Source organism: Varanus komodoensis, unplaced genomic scaffold (assembly GCF_004798865.1).
Source record: "Varanus komodoensis strain SLA01 unplaced genomic scaffold, ASM479886v1 scaffold36, whole genome shotgun sequence".
NCBI classification, from domain to species: domain Eukaryota; kingdom Metazoa; phylum Chordata; class Lepidosauria; order Squamata; family Varanidae; genus Varanus; species Varanus komodoensis.
This window is the reverse complement of record NW_025335873.1, coordinates 3644563-3665692: the sequence shown is the minus strand read 5'-3', so window position 1 is coordinate 3665692 and position 21130 is coordinate 3644563. Positions and strand designations below refer to the sequence as shown.

Sequence of the window (21130 nt, the reverse complement as noted above, 5' to 3'; positions counted from 1 at the left end):
GTTTAAAACGTGCACTTCAAGAGTGTCTCACACACAAAAATCCAGCAAGGCAAGGTGAAGATAGGATAGGGCAGAGCCTTTCTCCTTGGCTCGCCTGCTGTCTGTGACCATAAGGTTTTTAAAGTGAGGAGTCATTTAAAGGGGGAAAGCACAAACACATCTGTATTAGAACCCACCAGTGTTCCAGTGCAAACGAAGCTTCCCGGTCATGTGGAACGTCAAAGGCTGGGTTTTGGTTTTGTTGTTTTTCGTTTTTAAACTTGCTTTCTCTTTTCCCTCCTTTTTACTTTTGAAGCCAACCAGTGACGTGGTCACTGAATCTGAAACTGACTGTCCTGCTAGTCGGTACTGATCAACCCAGAGTATGCAAAACTCATTCCAGCTGTGGCTGAAAATTGTGTTTTTAATTGTAGCCAATCCTGGTTATTAAGATTACCAGAGATGATAGGACATCACATCAAAGATCGTTCTGAACTTGAAAAGAGATGATCTGCACATGGGAGAGGAGGAAAGAGAACATGGGCTGCGTAAACCATAGCAGTACATCTGTGCAGCACCAAAGAGAAACCTCTTCCAGGTCTGTTAGCAAATCCTCCAGCCATGGAAGCCCCCGCTGCAGCCCTTCTGAAAGGCAGGCAACTTCTCTTAAAAGATGCCCCCTGATATGGGCAGTTTCCTTTTGTGAAGCTTGGCTTCAGGAGCAGTTATTTGGCCAAGGAGAAACCAGGCAATAGATGGCTTTGGGAAGCTTAACGCAGAGGGCCACGTAATCGTACTGCTGTTGCGCTCGCCGAAACACTGAGGCCTGGTGGCGTGAGAGGGGAGACTGGTGGCGGGGCCCATGCGCTCCACAGCTCAGGGTCTTCCATTCCGATCCTAAGCCTGCTTACTCGAGAATAAGCGCCACTTGGTTCAACGAGACTGACCCCTGGTATGTTTGCCTCGTGCGGCGATCTTTCCTTAACGACACCGGCTTTATTACAGGGTCGGAGGGAGTGGGGGACCTACAGCTCACCTGAGGTTGTTAGGGTTCAACTCCAGTCAGCCTCAGCCAGCATGGGCAACAGCCGGGGTGCAGTCTAGCAACATCTGGAGGGCCAGAGGTTCCCCCGTCCCAGTTGGTGGTGTGTGAGGAATCCAGTCTGGAGATGGGACCCCACTGGAGTTCCTCATCTCAGCTTCCCGGGCTCCAGCCCATTTCTCTCTGCTCCACATCCAATTCACCTGGACGCTTCCCCCAACAGGAAGCGAGTCCACGTCTTGTGTGGACATGGCTTGTGCACCAGCGGCCCGTGGGCCCGCCGTGCGAGCAGCGTTCTGCCCCTGCGCAGACGGCTTGTGCCTTCGTCTGTGTGCCCCATGTGTGTGCACGCTGGTTTAGCTGCCTCTGTATCTCATGCGCGTCTTGCACATAATGCCACTCGCCGCGCAGAAGGGGAGGGTTTTGCCAAAGCGGACAGGTGAGGGGGCAAGGCAGAGGTTTGGAGCAGCGCAGCGGATGCTGCCTGGAGAACCGGGAGGTGCGTTCATACGCCTGTGGACATGCAATATGCCCCCAGAGACATCACTGCCGCGGCGCTTGCATGGGTGAAGCACGCAAGCAATCGGGGAGAATGCTTTGCGCAAACGTTAGGTTCACAGGCACTGTGCACATGCCGTGGGTGGCGGTGGGGAGTGCATCCGCACACCTAGCGCCGGCTGCAGCTTGTGCCGTGCTGCTCGTCGTGTGGGGACCTCATGCGTTGCAAACCCAGCAGGCCGGACCCACAAGCGTCTCTGAGCGCTTGTGCATGTGCTTGTGGCTTGGCTCACTGCCTAGGTCAGGTCTGAGCGTGGGAAAGAAGTCCAGCACGTGGATGAGAGCTGGGTTCTTGGTGAATCTTCGCATTGCGTGTCCCGCTGTGTAAATACCAACTTTTATTACTTGGTGACCCATCCAGAGTAGTAGCTAGTGCCGGAGTGGGCAGACTCCAGGCTGATGAAATCTTTTCCTTTTCTGGAACTCTAGGTCCAGTTTTGGCACACTTGCTAGAGTTCTAGTGAACAGGCCTGCGGGCCACGATTTTATTTGGATAGGTGCAGAATAGTGGCCCGTGGCCAGAGACGGGCACAAAACGAGCTGGTGCGTTGACGTCCATGACGGCAGAATGAGCAACAACTCAGCTGGCTTGTCTTCGGATTCTCAGTTCAAAATCCGCCCTCCAATGTGCAGAGGGGCACTTGCTCCTGCAGGGTCTGGGCATTTAAACTGCTCCCTAACGTGAAACACACCCATTGCTGTGGAAATGATCTCTCGGTGGAACCAGCACAGGGACCACACGGAGTGACTCCTGCCCCCAGTTCTACAGACGAGCCAAACCGTGGTGTGTTTGGGAAACCGCTTCCTTAAACCGGAACCATATGGGTTGTGCCTGCAATCTGGATGTAAGGAAGTCTTCTCAGTAAAGCAAACAGAATTAAGTACAACAACATTTGGCACAAGGCATTTGGCAGAGTGAGAGACAGAAAAGAACGACGGAAAGAGCGAGAGGGAGAAGAGACTGGGAGAAAAGGGGTGGCAGAAGGAGAGGGGGAAGTCCAAGGGGAGGCAGGGGGAAGGGGCTCCTACAGAGAGCGAGAAGGGTGGCTGCGTCCGCCGCTGGCTCTGCTTGCCAGTTGACTTTTCCTTTGGGGCAGTTGCCTCCCATAGAAAAAGACTCCCCATCCTTACTCTCTAAAACTTCCCGGGCCGTTAAAGGACACGGGTTATCATGCTGCCACAGAAATATGCCACCCTCATTTCTAGCACTCCAAAGCCTTCCGTAATCTAGTGATCTGGACTCTGGCAAAACCTGTCCGGTACTGGGTGGAAAACTTGCACGTGCAGCTATTCACATTCTAGCTTTGACAGAACCCTTTCTGAGCAAGCTGAGAGAACGCACCGTCACCTCCCCAGGTGTAGGGAGGACCATGTGCTCCGCTGTAAGCCCTCTGGAGGATGGGAGGGTACACATCAGTGAATAGAACAACACATGAGCTCTTGGAGGTATCCCACGGCCAGAAAGGGCACTGTTGCCATTAGAGCAAGGTACTCGAGGGATCCAGAAGGATCTGGGTGAGAGGGGAGCGTGCTTACCTGCTCCGGCTCTTGGTGTTCCTCATCTAAGACTCGAGGATGAGATTCCGTTCAGGAGAAGGCTTGGGGACAGCTTTCCAGGGTTGGGCAGCCCCAGCGGCCAAAGTGGGCACAGCCTGGAAAATAAATCTTTCCCCACAATTCTTTTGTTACCAATTTATAGTAGAAAGCACTCTGAGTCAAGTAAAGGTGAGCGGCACACCTGCTCCCACATAAGCCGGACGGTCCTCTGCGTGTACTGAGGCGTAAACAGGACTGAACCGCACAGTGGCATTTTCAGATAGCACGCCAAATGCCAAGCGCATGCATGTAAACCGAGCAGTAAGCATAAGCTTGGTATCTGCTCACAAGTAAGCAGGACAAACAAGCACCTCCTTGTCTACATAGAAGGAAGCAGGACAAGCCCTTGCAGGGCAGTGCTCAGAAGAAAGCAGGGTAGAATAACACTGCAGTATTTCCAAAAAGCATTTCTTCTTGAAAGGTAAGCATGCGCATCGTGTCCACGCATAAGTAAGGAAGGCAAATCCCCACACCATCACTCAGAAGGAAGCAGGGCCGAATCATGCAACAACTTCCTCTTATGACTGTGCATTTTTTCCACAGGGAAACGCTCTTATCTTTCATCAGCACCTGACTGAAGATAAGAGCTCTTCCCTCTGGGGCACAGGAGGCAGGTTCAGGGGGTGAAGCTTCCTGGTTGGTTGGGATCCCCCCAGAGGCCTTATCAGGTTCCCCATCCCTGATCCAAAGCAAGTCTACTGCTATATTTAGGACTATTTTTCTTCATATGCAGATTTATTGAATTTAATTACTTAATCCACTCAGATTTTAGCAATTAATTGACTAAGATATATTTAAATGGGTGAATCCCTAGTGATCACTCATCTTTTGTTTTGTTGGTTGTGTCCTGTTGTGCATTTGGAAGAAAGGTGGAAAGTCAGCATCTTACAGAAGTTAAGAAGTCCTGAGATCCTCCTTGAGATAGCGGTGATCAGAGTGAGCTTTCCTTCCCGTTGTCCTCAGACCCTGCGGTATTCTTTTCCAACCTTGTGACTCAGGATGTGTTGGGTCTGTAACCCCCGTTGTTCTCGGTCAGCATGGGTGACAGGAGTTGCAGTCTCCCTAGCGCCGAAGTCGGGAGATACTGCCTTTTTTCTCCCTGCCCCCTGAGAATAATAACCCAGGAGCAAAACTGGCTTAGCCTTCCATCATGCAGCCTCGACTCCAACATTGCACAAATTCTGCCATTGTTTTAGCCACTTGATCAATTGCTCCTGGAGTCTTTGATTTGGCCCACCTGTCTCAGTGGCACAGTTCTGCTCTGTTTCACCACTGGCTCCAACTGGCAAAGGCCTCGTTCTGCTGCCTCTAATGACCGGGGTCTTCGGATGCAGCGGAAACTATCAAAGCAAAAATGTCAGGGTAATTAAAACCAGACCCACGCTCTGGTTGTACGCTCTGAAACGCTGAAATATAACGTAATTTCCAGGTCGGAATGGGACTCGGGCTGATAGAAACCAGACGCTGGATGGTCTGGTAATGTGAAGGCTTTGCAAACATGTGACATTTCTTGGCGCAGAGATTCAGTTCATACCATTATGACGGGGACCCAATTCTATTATGGCTACATACTTCGTAGCATTTCTGGGGTAGAAGGAAGCAAGGGGTGGAGACCTTGCTGTGCAGATGCTTACTAGGCATGCCTGATAATTTCTCGGAGGTTGGCCTTTCAACTAGAATTTACCAATATTCCTAAACATCTTCATAAACAGAACAGGAAGAGCTCGAGATCCGAAAACATAAGAGAAGAAAGAGCAACTGACAGGTTGGGTCACCCTGGTTGCATACCTGGATGTTTTCCCAGGGTCGTGCAAGCAGCTAGTTAGTTTAGTGCTCTGTCTAAACCCTCTAATTTACTTAAATTTTAATATGAGAGTGCCCTGTGTGGGAGCACGGAGTAGCCAAAAACAGAAGGAAGGCTTCTGGAAACATTTCTAGCGAGAGTGGAAACTAAGCTCCCTTTTCCATTTTTCTAAAGCATACTCTGTATACTTGGGTGAGTACCAGCTATTGAGGAAAACAGCAGGATCTGGTTCCTCTTGTAAGCAACCAGAGGCATGTGGTTGGCTGTCCCAGGAGGCAGAATTGCAGACCGTGGGGACGCTTGGCCAGAGAGTTCTTCTGACGAATTCCAATGAAGAGTTCCAATGGCATGGGACCTGGGCTGCAATCGCAAGCCAGCCCTGTGAAAAAGAGAACCAAGGCTGCCTCAGAGGGACAGACTTTCTCTGAAAAGCCAAATAAAATCGGTGCGGCGGGTGAAGTGGCAGCCGGGCTGGTTTAGGGACTGATGTGTTGATAGGAGCTGAAATGGCAGAGCTCTGGCTCCAGGCCTTTTGCTTGCCTCGGCCCGTCGCAGCTCAAGGGAGGCAAGGACAGGCCCGTCAGGACCCTGGAAGGAGCGCTGTGGAAGGTGCTGGCAAGGGTGTTGCCCACGGGTCTTACGAGACCTGCATGGTCTGCTCTTACGGCAGGCCCAGTTCCGGATCCGCCGGCTCCTGTAGTGTAGGCGCTGTGAGGACTGCGCTGACAGGGTGAGTCGCAGGACCAGGAGGTCCAGCAAGGCCATGCTTTCTGACCTGGAAAGGCCTGGAATGGGGAATGGTGCTTCCCCAGGTGGTTCTTCCTCTCTTCCATGTCTTTATCCAAACCAAGCGCAGGGTTGGTGCCAGAAAACATGACGCGGATGCCAGAATGCAGGATGTTGTGAATGAAGCGTTTCAGCACGTTGCAGCCTGTTTCAACTGAGCAAATGATGGTGGCGTTGTGGCAGAGGTCTCAGCAAGGTGGCCTTTCGCCAGTTGGTCCGGAGTGCCTGGAACCACGCCCGCGTACCGACTCACACCCTTGATTTAGGCTGCAGATACGTCATGGACCCTGCCCGGTTAGCTGTATTTGTGTTCAGCTGATGCAACCCAAGAGTCAAGTGCCTCCAGCATTAAATTGCAAGCTGCTGGCTGTTGAAGAGGAAGAAATGCCTTATAGTCTCTCCAATCACGTCAGGAACATGGGAACACAAGTCTGGCCAAGCAGTGTCTGGACAGAAGATTGACAGGGAAGACGGCTCAAAACCAGCCAGCCAAAGCATGCTGTGAATTCACCTCCAAACATAACGACACTTCTTGGCAAGCTCTCCGTATTCTTTTCCCAGCATTCTCCTGTAAAAACAAGGGTGACCCCCGACGGAGGACACCACACAAGCTGTGGGGAGGGGGTAGTGGTTTTCTCACAGAAACGGAGCCGAGTCGCCTTTGGGTGAAGGTCACGCCCTCCCTGAAGGGCAGTCCATCTGCCATGGTAATGGGGAGGCTCAGAACATCAGTGCAAATCCACATCCAGAGTGTGTTGTCCAGCGCGGAGCTCTCCAAGGCCAGTTGCTGGATCCAAGATGGAGCTGGCAGGAAGGGCTGCTCCCTTGGGAAGGTGCCCTGCCTTAATGGCAGAGCATTGTCTTACGTGTGTGTCAAATCTTGTTTGGGGGTGAGGATCTGCCGGCTACCCTCAGCTTGTTTCCTCGGATTCCAACCTGCTTTCTCTCTTCCCTAAGTGTGCCTCAAGCCAAACGTTTGCATGGACGTCTGAGAGGTTCGAGCAGAGTTCTGCTTCCGGACACCTGCCTTACAGGCTTTGTGTACTTCATGCAAATAATTATTTAATTTGCATATCTTTTGCAAAGAATTATATGCTTTGCATACCTTGTACCAAGAATCCACTTGTGTGCCTGAGCTTTCATGGACTTCATCTCAACTTGGCTCACTTCCTGGCTGGGGCCAAGCATGGGAAAGACATCCGACTTGATCTTCACATCTCTAGTCCCTGGTTCAGTCCTTGACATCTCTCAGTAAAAGGATCTCAGTTTCCAGGCAACAGGAAGGACTCTGGATTGGTCTTATCTATCAGAAGCATGCTGGATGGACAAAAGCTTTGACTTTCTGTGAGGCCACATCACATAAATATTGGTGTGTGCTTTTGTACGTGGGCTTCTAGAAGGCCCAGTCGCTGACCAGTGCAGAGTCCGCATGCCACCTGGAGAAGCCGGCCTTGCATGCTCCTCTTCTCTTGATGGTTGTAGAGGCCGAGAGGGGTTGCATGCATGCAGCCTGCAGGAGCTCACTACTTTCAAAGGCTGAATCCACCCAGCCCATGCCTTCGAGCTGCCCTGTTGTGCTCAGTGCCAGAAGGAACTTTTCTTTCTCGGAGGAAATGTAGCTCAAGCACTCCTGCTCGCATTTCCCAGGGAATAATCAGATTTTGACAATTTGATCTCCCTGAAACCACGTCTGATGTCATATACACCATAAAGCTTTTAGTGGAGTCATTAGTCGGCGTCTGTCTGTGGCTAAACCAGTCTGTCCGTCCTGTCTCTCTCGTTGATCTGAGTCCCTCTGCCTTGCACTCGATTATTCTTTCTCTCCCCGTGTCCCATTCATTCATTCATAAGCCCAGCGTCGATTGCAGGGTTGTCCTCTGGTTTTTTGGGGGTGGGTGGAGGGGGAGGCTCTCCAAGTTCTGCTTCGGCCCGTGTGGTTAGAAATTGTTGGCGGCTTCTGTCCACAGAAGGGCTGCAGTTGAAACCACAAAACAACCGCGTCGGAATGGCAAAACATTTCAAATGGCCGAGCCTTGTTACTGTCCCAGCTGCTGCTCACAGCAGCACACGCTGCATGAGAATGACGCGGGGAGGTGGTCTCATTTCCCGGGGGGAGCTGTTGGTAAGCTTTTCTCTTCCGTAAATAAAGCTTTGTTGGGCATATGAGGTGCCCCGGCTACCACGGTTCCTCTCTCCTGGCAACCCCATTATTCAAAGAAGGAAGCATTACAGGTGCTCCATTTCCGCATTAGCCCAGCTTGGCACATGCCTGGCTTTGGCAAGAGCAGGGGAGAGTTACGTCAGGCGGCCCGGGCATTGTCAATGCTTCCAAGCCACACTTCCCTTCCCTTCCCTTCCGGCCCTCGAAGGGCTTGGGGCGACGTGGGTTCAGCTGCCGCCACCACTGTTCCTGTCTCACCTTGGGCCCGCCCGGCCTCGCTGTGCCAGAACTGGCCACATCCCTGGACCAGCAAGCTAGTTGGTCCCGAGTTGCCCCAGTGGCTGCTGGCTGGAAGCCCCCTCGGGGATCGTGCGGGTGCTTCTGCACTGCGAGTGCGGGTGCCAAGAGTCGGGTTGTGGATGTATGGGGTTCGGATCCCCTCGCTGCCAGCTGTGAATTGGGCCTGACCTACAGGCACGCGGCTGAACGGGTTCGGGTTGGCACCATATGTTTTTAATTAACCCGCCAATTGGTGATCACCTGGCCAGCAGGTCCAGTCCTGAACAGCTTGGCTGGGATCCCACAGGAGGAATCCAGCCCCTTGAGCTTTGCTGGGATCCAGAGGGGGATCTGGTCCCGAGCAGCTTGCCTGGGACCCAGTGGGGGGATCCAGTGCTGCGTACCTTGGCATACACACCAGTCTTTGGAAGGTGGCTCTTCCCTGGCACACCCACTTGATGGAATGAAGCAGAATCTGGGTCTGGATCTCGGATGCTGCAGTTAAGGCGCAGTAAGTCCCCAGCTGCAGAGCTCAGGGTGAACCCAGAAGGGGGGGGGGGGACTGTCGCTTCGCCTGCCACACGCGCGTGTATCCAGATGTGGCCCACTGATTCCTACCGGAACGTCGCCCCGTCCAGTTACGGAGGTGCAGCTCGTGGCTGCCACTGAACAACTCCTGATGGACATTTGGACTCCTGTCCCTCAGCACTTTCCCATTCTCTCCATGCTGGCCAGTCATCCTTCCCACCTGATATATTTTTTTCTTCTTTTCTTCGTGTAGACCAGCATCGTGCAACTGTAGATGTGCCAGGGGTCACTTTTGCCTGCCCCAAGGACTGCACTGGGAGGGGCGTGATGGAAATAATTGGGGTCCCCCCCCCCCTTTTCTTCTTTTAAAACACTGCATATTGGCAGCAAATTGCTGCATAGTGCTCAGCAGAGCTAAAAGGGCTAAATTTGATAGCGAGCTAAATTTGTCTCTCCCAGCACTCTGGAGAGCCATTTCGTTTTGGAAAAATAACTCCAGGGCTGCACTGGGGCCGGCCACGGGCTGCAGTTCATGGGCCCACGTCCCCCGCTTCTAGAGGAGACCAAGCCTCAGTGGGCTCTCTGAAGACTGGCATTCCCGAGCGTGCTTGTTCCACCCCTCGTATTACACGTGCACCTTTGTTAATTGGCTTGGAAGCCGATCATAAATAATGGCAATTATAATAATGGTGCCTTACCTTACAGGAGTGTTGTAAGAACAGCGGACCTACTGTATACAAGTGCAGTGAAACACATTCAGCACCACGTGGGCTATAAAATGTCAGGGCCTGGATGTTGTTATCGCTTGGGAAGCTGGGGAGATGGCCGTGGAGTGGGGAGATACCTGGGGAGACGAACCGTAATGGGGCGGGCGCTGGCGGCAGCAGTCTTGCAAGGACAGCGGTTCCGGTCAGGCTTTCTCAGGAGGACGTGGTGGCAAAACAGACGTCGCCCCCGCTGGCCTGTGTGTGCGTGTGACGTTTTGAAACGTTCCTGGTGGACAGAAGGCCAGCGGAGCTGACAAAGGGGCACCGCCGTTCTCCCCAGTGTGCCAGCTGGAGTATGACATTCCCCAGGCCCTTCTCTCGCTTCACCTGTTGCCTGTCTCTAGATGAAGCCATGGCCGTCGCTTCTAAGGAGTATAAGCCAGCACATGGTGGAGGTCTGTAGAAGCACGTACGGTGCGGAGAACACGGGTACTTTATTCCTTTGTGAAAAGCAGAACCCCACGGGATCGTCAAGTGAAGCGGCACGGTGGGAAGTTTGGGGCAGAGAAAGGCAAGGGCTTCTTCAGATAATTTGTAGATGAGCCATGGAATTCTCTGCTGCAGGATGTGGTTACAGCCATCAAATTAAACAGTTTTAAAGGGGATTCGACAGATTCAGGAAGGATACGGTTGTGAATGTCTACTAGCTGTTTTAGCGACCTGCGACATCCCAACCCAGAGAGCACATACCTCCGAACGCCACTGGCAAGAGGAGGGGTCGCCTCCTTTGTTGCTTATGGGCTCGCCAGGTGCAGAGGGCCTTCTTATGCTTGCCCCCCTGCTCGGTGTTTCTTGCTGTGGGGGCAGCCACTCTTCTGTCCCCTGGACGAGCCACATGCCCCGGGGATGACAGACCCAAGCAGAGAGACTGCCACTGCCTTCTGTGGCCCAAGCCACACTGTGACAATGACAGCTGGCCTCCGTCTTACTCCCCAGATGTGCTCCTAAGGGTGAGGCAGATGCGACGGAGCCCTAATGAAACGGCACCTGGAGATGTGCTTTTCTAAAAAGCTTGTGAGGAACAAGTCGCTCTGGGAATGGCGGAGCGTTGCGAACAGCCGTTCTAATGTTCGTGTTTCTCCTTGTCGTGCAGCTCATCTCCAGCGATGCCGATGGAGCGATCCAAAGGGCTGGCCGGTTCCGGGTGGAAAACGGCTCTGTTGATGAGGTAGGAGAAGGCTTCCAGCTTGAGCCCCCCCCCCCCCCGCATTTGCCATGCACTTTGGTTAAGCATTGGCTTTGTAACCATGTGTAAGGGCCAGATGCTGCAGGTACGTGTTGAGTTTGTGAGTCGGAACGGTTCGTTGCATTGTCTGAACCCTCCTTGCTATATTTTTTGTGGCAAGCCCAGGTTTCTGTTTCCATTTCAGAATACCGATTATGCCCCTGGTACATGGCACAGAACAGATGTGCACTTGGAGAATCCGGAATACCACACCAGATGGTACTTCAAGTATTTTCTAGGAAAAGGTAGTTAAACCTTCTGATTGTGGGTGTGTGCAGGGGGGCGGGGTGCATGCACACCCATCCTGAAACATCAGTGATTGAAAAGCTCGCTGGGATAATGAAGCCGTGCCCGGGCTGTTTGCACCTTCTTCTCTTGCCTAGTTTTGAAGCAGGCTTTTCCCAGAGTGAACTTTTTTCTGATGGAAATGTTCTGCCCTTTGCCACCTTAGCAGATCCAGAGTTCTGTGTTGGCTCACTTCTTCGGTAGTCGTTGACCAAGCGCTGGAGCCCTCGGCCAGTCAGGACATGATGTGGCAACCTGCTGGGCTCCTGTTCTGGCCACTCGCGCTCTCCAGGTGGCTGTGAGATGGCAGCTCAGGGCCCACGTACATTCCCGGATGCCCGTCCTCCCATATTGTGGCCCAACAAGGTCCAAGCATGAGAGAGTCCCCTCTTCTAACCCCATGATGGGCTTGCCTGTTCTAACGGCTGCTGCTTTTCTTCCCAGTTCATCAGAACTATGTTGGAATGGACGCAGAAAAGAACCCCTTCTTTCTCTCTGTCGTGCTGTCTGACCAAAACAATCAGCGTGTCCCTCAATACCGTGCAATCCTCTGGAGAAAAACAGTAAGGGGCAAACTTTCTGTCTTCCGTCTGATAGTTACCCTAATTCTGTTGCTCGGTTTCTGTCGTCAGTGGGAGGAGCCATGCTAAACAGCACATTCTACGAAGGACCCCAAAATCAGACCCAGAAACTGGTCAGATGCAGCACCCAACTGAAAAGCCAGTTCAGGGTTTCTCGCATTAGCTGAACCAATGCCATGTGACCAGCCATAGTTTGTAAATGGCCACCAAGCAAGGTTCTGGACGCACGAGTCGAAGTTGGTTTCCAGACCGCAATTTCGGCAGCGCGCAGTTCAGCATTGCTTCTGCCCTGACAGACCGTTGCTTGTCTGCTCTTGCTGTCTGGGACAGCATTCAGGGATTCTTGGAGGGTGACGAAGGAAACGTCACAAACCAGGACTTTCTGGTGTATCTGAAGCAGCAATCATTGTAGCCTGTGCTACAAGCCAACACTCATGTTCGCGACCAGTATATATACTTTGTATGTGTTTGGCCACTTCTGTTTACATCTGATCTATCATAGCATCTGTTCTAATGCAATTCTTTTATAGGGTACTCAGAAAATATGCCTCCCATACAGTCCTACAAAAACTTTATCTGTGAAGTCTATTTTAAGGTAAGGATAATCGTACTTTCAGCTCTAGTCTTTGCTGGTCTGAGGAATGAATCACAGAGGGAAAAGCACAGCGCCGTGGAATCAGAAAGAAACAGAGATTAAGATGTGTTGGATGGACCGCAGAATTGTGTGCTCTCTCCCCCTAGACTCCCCGCTTTCTTCTGCAGGGCATATTTCCCGTCCCTTTTAGACATACTTCAACATCCTTTACTTTACAATATCCAACATACTTCAACATACTTTAAAAATGTTTTAATAAATAAATAAATAAATAAATCCCACCATGAAGGTGGTATCCACATTCCCACTTAAGCAAGGGTTATGAACCAGTGTCAAATGTTGGTTGAGGGGGGACCCCGGTTAGTGTGAATCTCGGTTCATGCCAGTATTGATGCCATGCTTACTTGCGGTGAAGGATGACTAGTGAATTTGTGCTGGAAATGCTGGGGGGAACACATGAGCCCTCCTCCCTTGAGAGCATTGCCCCATCAGACTGGAGAAACACGCCTTTAGTGTTGAAGACAAATTCCTCTTTCCCACCTAGCAGCTGAGACTTTTTGGAGATCTAGTTAATAAATCATTCCACTTGAATGGTAAAAGGTAAGCTATTCTTTCTTTCCACATGTCTGTTTATTTATGTTAGGTGTTCATGTCCCACCCCTCAGTATAAAATACATTTACAGGTAGGTTAAGCTGAGAGGCAGTGATGGGTCATTGTCATGGCCAAGTGAAGATGAGACCTCGGATCAACTAAGTCCCAGTCCAGAACTCTAACCACTAGGCAACATGGGCTCTCAGTGTGGAAGTGAAGGCTTCCAGTGCTGCATCACAAGATAAGATGAGGAAGAAACTTGCTGCTTTTCCCTATCATGCTAAACCATGGTTTATCACACCCTTCCTCAACCTGGTTCTCTCTAGATGTTTAGGTTACATCTCCCAGTATCTCTTACCATAACCTTGCTGCCTGGGGCTGATGGGATTTGGAAATCCAAAACATCTGGAGGACACCAGTTTGAGGAAAGCGATACTCAAATGTTACTGAAGAAATGGAAGAATTAACACAGCAGCTAAAAAAGATTTTGACGTGGACTTTTAAAAAAATCGCTGGTGAATATTCACTGGTACTTATATGAACAAATAGCATTGAGACCACAGTTTGCCTTGTATTTCAGTGCCATGAATCTTGACAAATTTGAGAAAGGCCCTAGAGAAATTCTTCACCCTGAAATTCAAAAGGTAAGCTATATAAAGCATTGGGGGTGGAGGGGGGCACTGGTTTCTCTGTTCTCATAGAATAGTAGAGTTGGAAACAGCCAGAAGGCCCTGCTCAGTGCAGGACGCCGAGTTAAACCATCCCTCTAAGATGGCGGTCCAGTTGCCTCTTGCGTGGCTCTAATGTGGGAGAGCCCACGACCTCCCTTGGACCCATTGCTGTACTGCTCTAACAGTCGGGAAGTTCTTCCTGACGTCCAGCTGGAACCTGGCTTCCTGTAACACTTCTGTGTCCTGCTCTCTGGGATGGTCAAGAAGAGATCCCGGCTTTCCTCTTTGTGACAGCCTTTGAGGGACTTGTAGCATGCCATCATATCTCCTCGCAGTCTTCTCTTCTCGAGCTGGAATCCAACATTGGCCAGAACCTCTCCTCTTCTGCCTCCCTTACTAGATTATGAGAAGGAAATTCCATTGTGAGTGGAGTGGGGTTGGCATACAAGTCAAGTGTGATCGTTTACCATTTCAAGGCTTCTTCTAGTACTTTCCTACGTTTTAGCATTCAGCATGAGGGAGATGGGGGCCTTCGCTGTCCACAGAGAGGAATCTGGTGTGGCGTTGTAGTGGTAGTGTTGGCCTGGGGCTGGGGGGATCTGGCTTCTAGTCCCCACTGAGCTAAGAAGCTTTCAGGAGACTTTGGGCCAGTCATTGACTCTCAACCCAGAACCTGTTCTCTGCTTCCCCAGAGGTCAGGATGAGAGCTAACATTCTGCAGCTCCAATGGAAGAGACTTCTCTTGAACATTAGGAAAGAAAATGGCCCAGTAAGAGCAGTTTGGTAATAGAACCAGTGGCCTAGCAGGGCAGCGGGCTCTCTGTTAATGGAAGTCTTCAGGCAGAGACTGGAAGTCATCTGTTGGCTTCCCATATCAAGCAGGCAGTTGGACTAGGTGGCTTCTAGGTCATCTCCAACTGTATAATTCTGAGGACTGTTTCCCCCACTTTTCAGTTTTCAGGAATAGGTTGATTCTGGTGAGTCATACTTTTCAGAGAATACACAAGCAAACATCTTGTCCTGAAAGGTTTACCCCAGACTGGCTCCAGCAGTGTCTCCACCCCTCACTCCGCACTAAATCATCAAGTAGCTTGTTCAGCCGCAGAATGAAGTAAGAGAAAGCTGCGGTCATTCCGAGAGGGCTGAACCACTGAAGGTTGCAGGCTGGAGCAATCATTTGTGATTGCATCCCCATGCAAAGGATCAGCTTAAGAAATCCACAAGCAGGGACCTACTGAATCATGGAGAAAGTCTGCAGCCCAGCCCTCTCTTGGCGGTGCTAGCTTTTGACGTGGAAGGAGCGCTTAAAAAAAAATCCAAGGTAGTGTTTAAAATGCAGTTTTCTCTTGTGAATCTTATGGATTCTAGCATTTCACTGGCAGGATGAGGTGATGTGCATTCAAACATCAGAAATTGCATCTGGGACGGCACTGTTTAAGTTAGAAATTTAAAGTGGCTGGGAAGCTGCGATGCAGGAATGGGTTAAGCTCAACCAACTAAAATTAGAGTGGGAGGTTGAGCAGAAGGCCCCTGTGTGCGCAGCTAAATCTGAGAGTCAGTAGCCTGGCTGAGCACTTTGTCTAGGACCCACTTCTAATTAAATTCCTCACTACAGATTCATATTCCAGTGATAAGTAGACTTCTAGCTTTTGAAACTTACTTCATTTTTTTAACTATATCTATGAAATCCACCAACCAGAGTTTGGTGCAAAAGACATACATGTAGAATCAAAGAATTCTAAGCCTGGGAATATGTTTTGAGTGCTAGAACTAACCACATGGCATAGTCCTTCCACACTAAAACCTACTTCTGTTCACCCAAGCTTTTGTTGGGTGAGCAGGGAAAAGTAATTTTATTCCTCTTGTTAAGCAATTGGGAGTCAAACGCTCTTATCAGTGCATTGAAAACCAGCCAGAGATCTACCAGGTGTTTCAACATTATCTTCTGCGCACACCCAATTTACGCATTCTCCCGCTCGCTTGCATGCTTCTGGGGGATGAGCCACGGCGGATTTTCCATTGTGCAAACCTGGATAGTTTCCTGTGGGGTGGAAAACAAGCCCCTCCGAGAAACACAGACTTGTTTTGCAGGTAGCCTCGCCCATGATGGTTTGGTGTGTTGTCCAGGCCCACATGAGCATTGCCGCTGTGAGTGAAGGGAGGCAGTGGCCGAGCCCCATGGGCAGAGTGGCAGAAATGCCCGCGCCACTGACGGCTGCCCCACCAGCGTGCAGGCCGCAGTGACCGTCGCTGGCTGGGTGCTCCCTGCCACGATCGCCACGCCTTTTGCACTTGCGGAAGCTTTGTTGAGCGCTTTTCTCCCCCCAGGTTTGTTTTTTCGACCAAAATCGCGTTTCATGATTTTCAGTGAGGTAGTGACAGCCCTGCAAGGTGCCACTTGGCCACTTTGACGGCGCCATCGCCAGTTCAACATCCTCTTTCCCCCTTTGGTGCAGTTTTTTCCCCTGCATAGCCTGTTTGCAGGGCAGGTTGTCCCGCTCATCCTCAGAGAATATGCGTGGAAGGTGGCTGAGCCAGCATCCTTCAGTGCCCTCAAGGTATCCTGCATGCAGAAGATCATCTGCAAACCAAATGCGCTTGGTTACTGCTGCTCTTGCCTAAGAACATGGGTGAGTAGCAACTGAGGTGGTGAAGTCTTGAGTGAACTTAAAAACTAAATATGTTTTCTTTTTCCTTTTTCTTTCCCCACCCCATCCCTCTGCGCAGGATTTATTGGTTCTGGAAGAGCAAGAGGTAATGCACAAACAAAGGTCTTAAGAAGATTTTTGAATAAATACTGGTTTCCATTTGTAACAATGCTTCCTTCCTCTTGGTAGGCTGTGTCTTTGGGTGTTTTAATGATTATTATTGCATCCCATGATCTCAACATGAGCACACCTTCCTTTTGTTAGAATACGAATGCTGATCAAAATGGGGCACAATGGCGGCCGTTCTTGATAATGCCACTTCGCAGATCTGTCGGGGAGCCTGGTCATTCCCGTCCAGAAAAAATAAAATGGCTCAGATTGCCTTGCAAATCAGACCTACCTGTTGCATGTGGCTCAGAGGAGTTGCTAAAAATAGCATTACAGGACAAGATGCCCCTCAGCCCATCCCCGTGGCATGTAGGCAGGGCTTACTTTGTGGCACAGAGCCCTGCATTGCGAGTATCTCCCCCTGTTGCCGTATCTCCCCCTGCTGCCGGCAGCCAGCAAGACGGAGATGGGCTGTCGCATCATTTTAACCCCGTTTGGGAACATGATGCTTTTTCCAGCTAGTTCGGACTTTAGAAAGGCCTGAGAAGCCGCCACGAACCGCCCGTGTGGCTCCAGCCAGAATCTTTGGGACGTTCCGTCCTGTCTTATCTCACCTTACTTCATCATCTTCCAAAGAACAAATTGGCAGACAAGCCTATAATTGGCCGACGATAAGAGGGAAGCACGTTTTAATTACAGTTGCATCTGTTTCCTTGTACTTGCTCTCGTGTTCTCTGGGTCCATCTATCGCTTTGCTTTGACTTGAGAGCCACAGAAGGGTCGCAGATGGATCTGTTTCGTTAAAGACTGCCGTTAGCCCCCCCCATGGCCCCTTCAGCACGAGCGGGACATTCATCAAAACAATGTGGCTTGTGCCGATGTGCGAGTGACTCACGGGAGCCATCCCGTCTCCAGGACAGAAAGGGAAGTCTGACTGCTGACTGCCTTAATGTCTGAGCTTCTGAAGCCTGGCAGAAGAATAACGGCAGCGGCCCTTAACATGTGAAGTGGAATGTCCAAGTTGAAGCTCTCCCCATCAGCATTATAAGGATTCACAGAATGTTAGATCACCACTTCAGCAAGGAGGGTGCTGACACCCACCTACCCCAGTGCAAATTGGAGTGAATAGCCAGTCCTTCTGGTCTTTGGAGGAGCTGAGGAAGGACAGAATTTAGAAGCCCAGAGTCCTTCCTGAACAGCCCCTTACTCAAAATGAGCACGTCGGACAGAATTGGGCGCGTTACAGCCAGCCAAAGCGTGGGACCTTGGCATCACCAGGTTTCCTGTGCCAGGAGGTGGCTGCTGCAGCTCAGACTGTCTGATCGAGGACTGCAGTGGTAGCGGAAATAAAGATTTGGTGGCCGGCTGACGGGGCTCCCTGCGTGAAACCGGCTGGCCTTCAGATGTGGCGAAATGAGAGGGGAAGGCATGCGTACAAAAGGAGAGAGAGTAAGAAGGGGGAATCTCAGATGCCGATGGAAAATGCGTTGCCTAATGCATTGTGGGAAATAGGTTTTCCTTTATCAGATGCCAAAATAGAGAAAGGTTTTTGTTTTAAAAACATGTGACAGGAGATAAACAGTCCTCAGCAGTGGAGAATGTGTTTTCTGAAAAGCATCAGGCAACAATAAAGGGCTTTCCATAGGTACCTGAGATAACAATTCTTTTTTTTTTTTTTAACTTTCTCTCATTTTTACACTCTTCCCCAGATTGCTTCACTTAACTCCCCTTTGATTGTAAAACCTTTCACTTTGGTTATTTTTTTTTTTTTTTTCTAAAAAATTTTATTTTTTTTTCCTTAGTTTTTTTTTTTTTTTGGGGGGGGGGGGGCTAAAGAAGAATGAGAAGGGGTACCCATATATGGGGAGGCTTGTGGGAACAGAGGAATTATGAGCTGCTGCAGGGGGTTTGCATGTTTATTTTAAACATGGGACGTTTACATTTGTAGGTGAAATAGGGGGAAAACCCAACCAGAAAATCATAAGAAAAAAAAAAAAACAAAGTTTCCTTGAACATTAGACTCTGTCTGATAACAAGAATGAGCAAAATGCAAATACAGGCAAATGCATTTTATTGGCCAATACACATTAGAAAATATTATTATTATTATTATTATTATTATTATTATTATTATAACATTTCTATGCCGCCCCTTGCCGAAACCTTGGGGCGGCTTACAACATGATAAAATACATTGAAATACAATAGTACATAATAAATTAAAAACTTACGAACTAAGTATACAGTGGATATCTTGCTCTCCACCTGTTATCAGGAAATAAATTGAGACTTCTTAAACATCTATTGCAAAACAGTAGCTTGATCGGACTCCGGGTTAAACTTGTGGATCCTCCTGAACTGAATTCCAGTATTGGAGTGGAAAAGGCTGTAGATCATAATTCTGATGCATGAATTTTAAATCCATGAAAAAACTTGAATTAGTTAAGGATATCATTTCTCTTTCCCAAACTGAGAAAGATCATGCATTAAACTCTGCCAGTGAAGACAGTTTGATGTCCTCTGATTGATTTGGACTACAATTCCTGTAATCCATTATCATTTGCCATCCTGGCTAGGCCTGTGAGAATTGTAGTCCAAAATACATTTTAGATTAATTATGCCAACCATCTCAACTATAGGTTGTTCAGGCCAGTTTTGTAAATCAATATTGAAGACGGCTTGTTGGCTCAACAAACCATAGTTAAGATTAACCACAGTAAAGTTGGAACAACTTGATAGCTTGTAATTAATAAGAGAGGACATAAAAGCTTTCAGACGTTCTCTCACAACTGGGTAAGAGAAGCGGGAGCCGGGCTGGGGCGGAAAACGTGAACGTGGAAATGATGACATTGCTGGGATAGAGAGCAGGCTTAAGGCAAAAACCCAGATTCCAAATTACGGATAGAGCAACTCCTTCATTTTCCCAATACACCCTGCATATAATGAGGCAGCTGCTTTCTTCAAGAAGAGCCAGCTTGGCTAAATGCTAAATAAGACATTCTTGTCCCTGTCAGGGCTCTGTCAATTTTAAGTTTGGAATCCTTTACGCCAAAGATGGACAGCTAACGGATGACGAGATGTTCAGCAATGGTGAGTCTGCAGATCTTTCTTCCTCCCTCTGGGTGGTGGGATGCTGCGTTTTTGTGTGAACCACAGAAGAACGTGGTGCTGGTCTTGATTGTCGAGATCTTGCTTGGTTGAGCTCTAGACTAGCCTTCCCCAAGCCAGTCCCCTTCAGATACATGTGACTACAGCTCCCATCACCCCCAGGCAGCAGTGGCCCTGCTGGCTGGGGATGATTGGGAGTTGCAGGCCTACATGGGAACCAGGTGGGGAAGGGCTAGCCTAGACCTACAGCGGGTATCTTTGTTGGCTCGGGGGGGGGGGGGCAGGTTTCCCTGGGGCCGAGCTGCTTCGTAACAGATCCCACCCCTACTAACATCCCCATCCAAACAGGAATGGCACTCATTGGGGTCCCTCTTTTTTGTGTTCCTCTCTCTTTCCCCCCTTTCCATAAAAATTACTTGGCACTAAAGCAGAAACACAGAATATAAAATTGCAAAACCAAGAGCTAGGCTGTACTGCGGGTGGAGAAAGGGAGAAAGCTGAACTTGTAGAAAGATAACCTGGAAAGTAAGATGCAGACTTTGAATTGCAAGGCGAGAAGTGCTGACGGATAGCATTGCTCAGGCGAAAGAAATCACGCCACCCAAAGCATCAGTTCCTGCCATGTTTCTCTGTGTCTCAAATCCCTCCTCAAGATCTACCTCTTGCCCCAGGTTTTTACGCCAACCTGAGCCTGACAAGAAAGGAAGCCACCATGTCTTTCCCTTAGCTTTTCCCTTTTTAAAATGGGGGGGGCCCTTCTGACTCACTCTGTTTCTTTGCTCCTAGGTTTTCATAGGGTTGTTTTGTGTGGGAGGGTGTTAGTTGCCTCCACTATTGGACAAGATTAGCAGAAGAGCTTCCTAATTGGATCCCACCAATTTACGATTTATTTAAAATACTTGCATCCCACCTTGCTGCCTGACAACAACCTCCACCCAAGCGGTTGACAATAAGCGGGAGCAAATAACCAGTAACTCAGAGCAACAGGATTTGTAAAGGCAGTGGTGGCTGATGCGTTTATTTATCACATTTCCATATTGCCCAGTAGCCACACTTCTTTGCGCAGTCCCCCCAAAAGGAAAACCCTCCAGCAGGACAAAACTTAAAAACCTGGGGAACAGTGGTGGACCGGGCCTGCGATATCAGCCGTTGCTGCATTGCTGTTTCCACTGCTGCTCTTTAAAGCTTACATCTGGACCACAGGGGAGGAGACACAGGCTAGGTCAGGTAGTACCAGATGTTTTATCTGCCTGAGGAGACAGGCCGTCTCTTCACACCTCTGGGCAATCTGCAGTTCTTCCAGAAGGCTGGTGAAGTCTCGGGGATTTGTGTAGGATGAACAGCCTGGTCCCCAGAGGAGCTCTGGGACAACACGCCTCGCAGCTGTTTCCCCCACCGTCAAGAATTTGCTGTGGCGAGAGCGGGCCTGAGGAAGGCAGTCTTTGTGGTCATAGTGCGCTCTCTCTCTCTCTCCTCCCCTCCCTCTTGCCTTGCACGATGCTATCCAACGCCGCATTGACGGCGCCACATTCATAACAAGAGACCCGCGCCTGCCAGTTGGCCTTTCCCACCAGAAAGATAAAATAAAAGCTGTGTTTCCATTGTGCACATGCTCCCTCTGTATGAACTCGCGCTTCGTTTTAGCACGTATTCCCAGGCAGCAAATAGCAAGGGTTGGCCAGCTCCTTGGGAACCGCGCGACTCTTGCATGCTTTAGAATCCCCCAAAACAGCGCTGGCACGGAGCCGTCCTGTATTCCTCCAGTGCCTCTGCGTGTCTTGGGGTTTGTTTTCTCCTCCCGTCTCCAAATGAAGACT

The 21130-nt window shown here is 49.9% G+C and overlaps 1 protein-coding gene across 5 annotated transcripts in view; it reads left to right on the top strand.

The window, feature by feature from the left end:
- GARNL3 (GTPase activating Rap/RanGAP domain like 3) overlaps positions 1-21130 on the top strand; it is a 108104-nt gene that overhangs the window by 64191 nt on the left and 22783 nt on the right. For 4 of the 5 annotated variants that reach the window (XM_044439946.1, XM_044439944.1, XM_044439945.1 and 1 more), the window contains 7 exons: positions 10594-10668; positions 10871-10970; positions 11455-11573; positions 12122-12186; positions 13359-13422; positions 16177-16203; positions 19220-19295. In XM_044439946.1, coding sequence (XP_044295881.1) covers positions 11475-11573; positions 12122-12186; positions 13359-13422; positions 16177-16203; positions 19220-19295 — 331 coding nt within the window. In that variant the 5' untranslated portion in view covers positions 10594-10668; positions 10871-10970; positions 11455-11474. Of the gene's footprint in view, positions 1-10593; positions 10669-10870; positions 11574-12121; positions 12187-13358; positions 13423-16176; positions 16204-19219; positions 19296-21130 lie in introns of those variants that run through there. The other variant, XM_044439943.1, reaches the window with a different exon arrangement.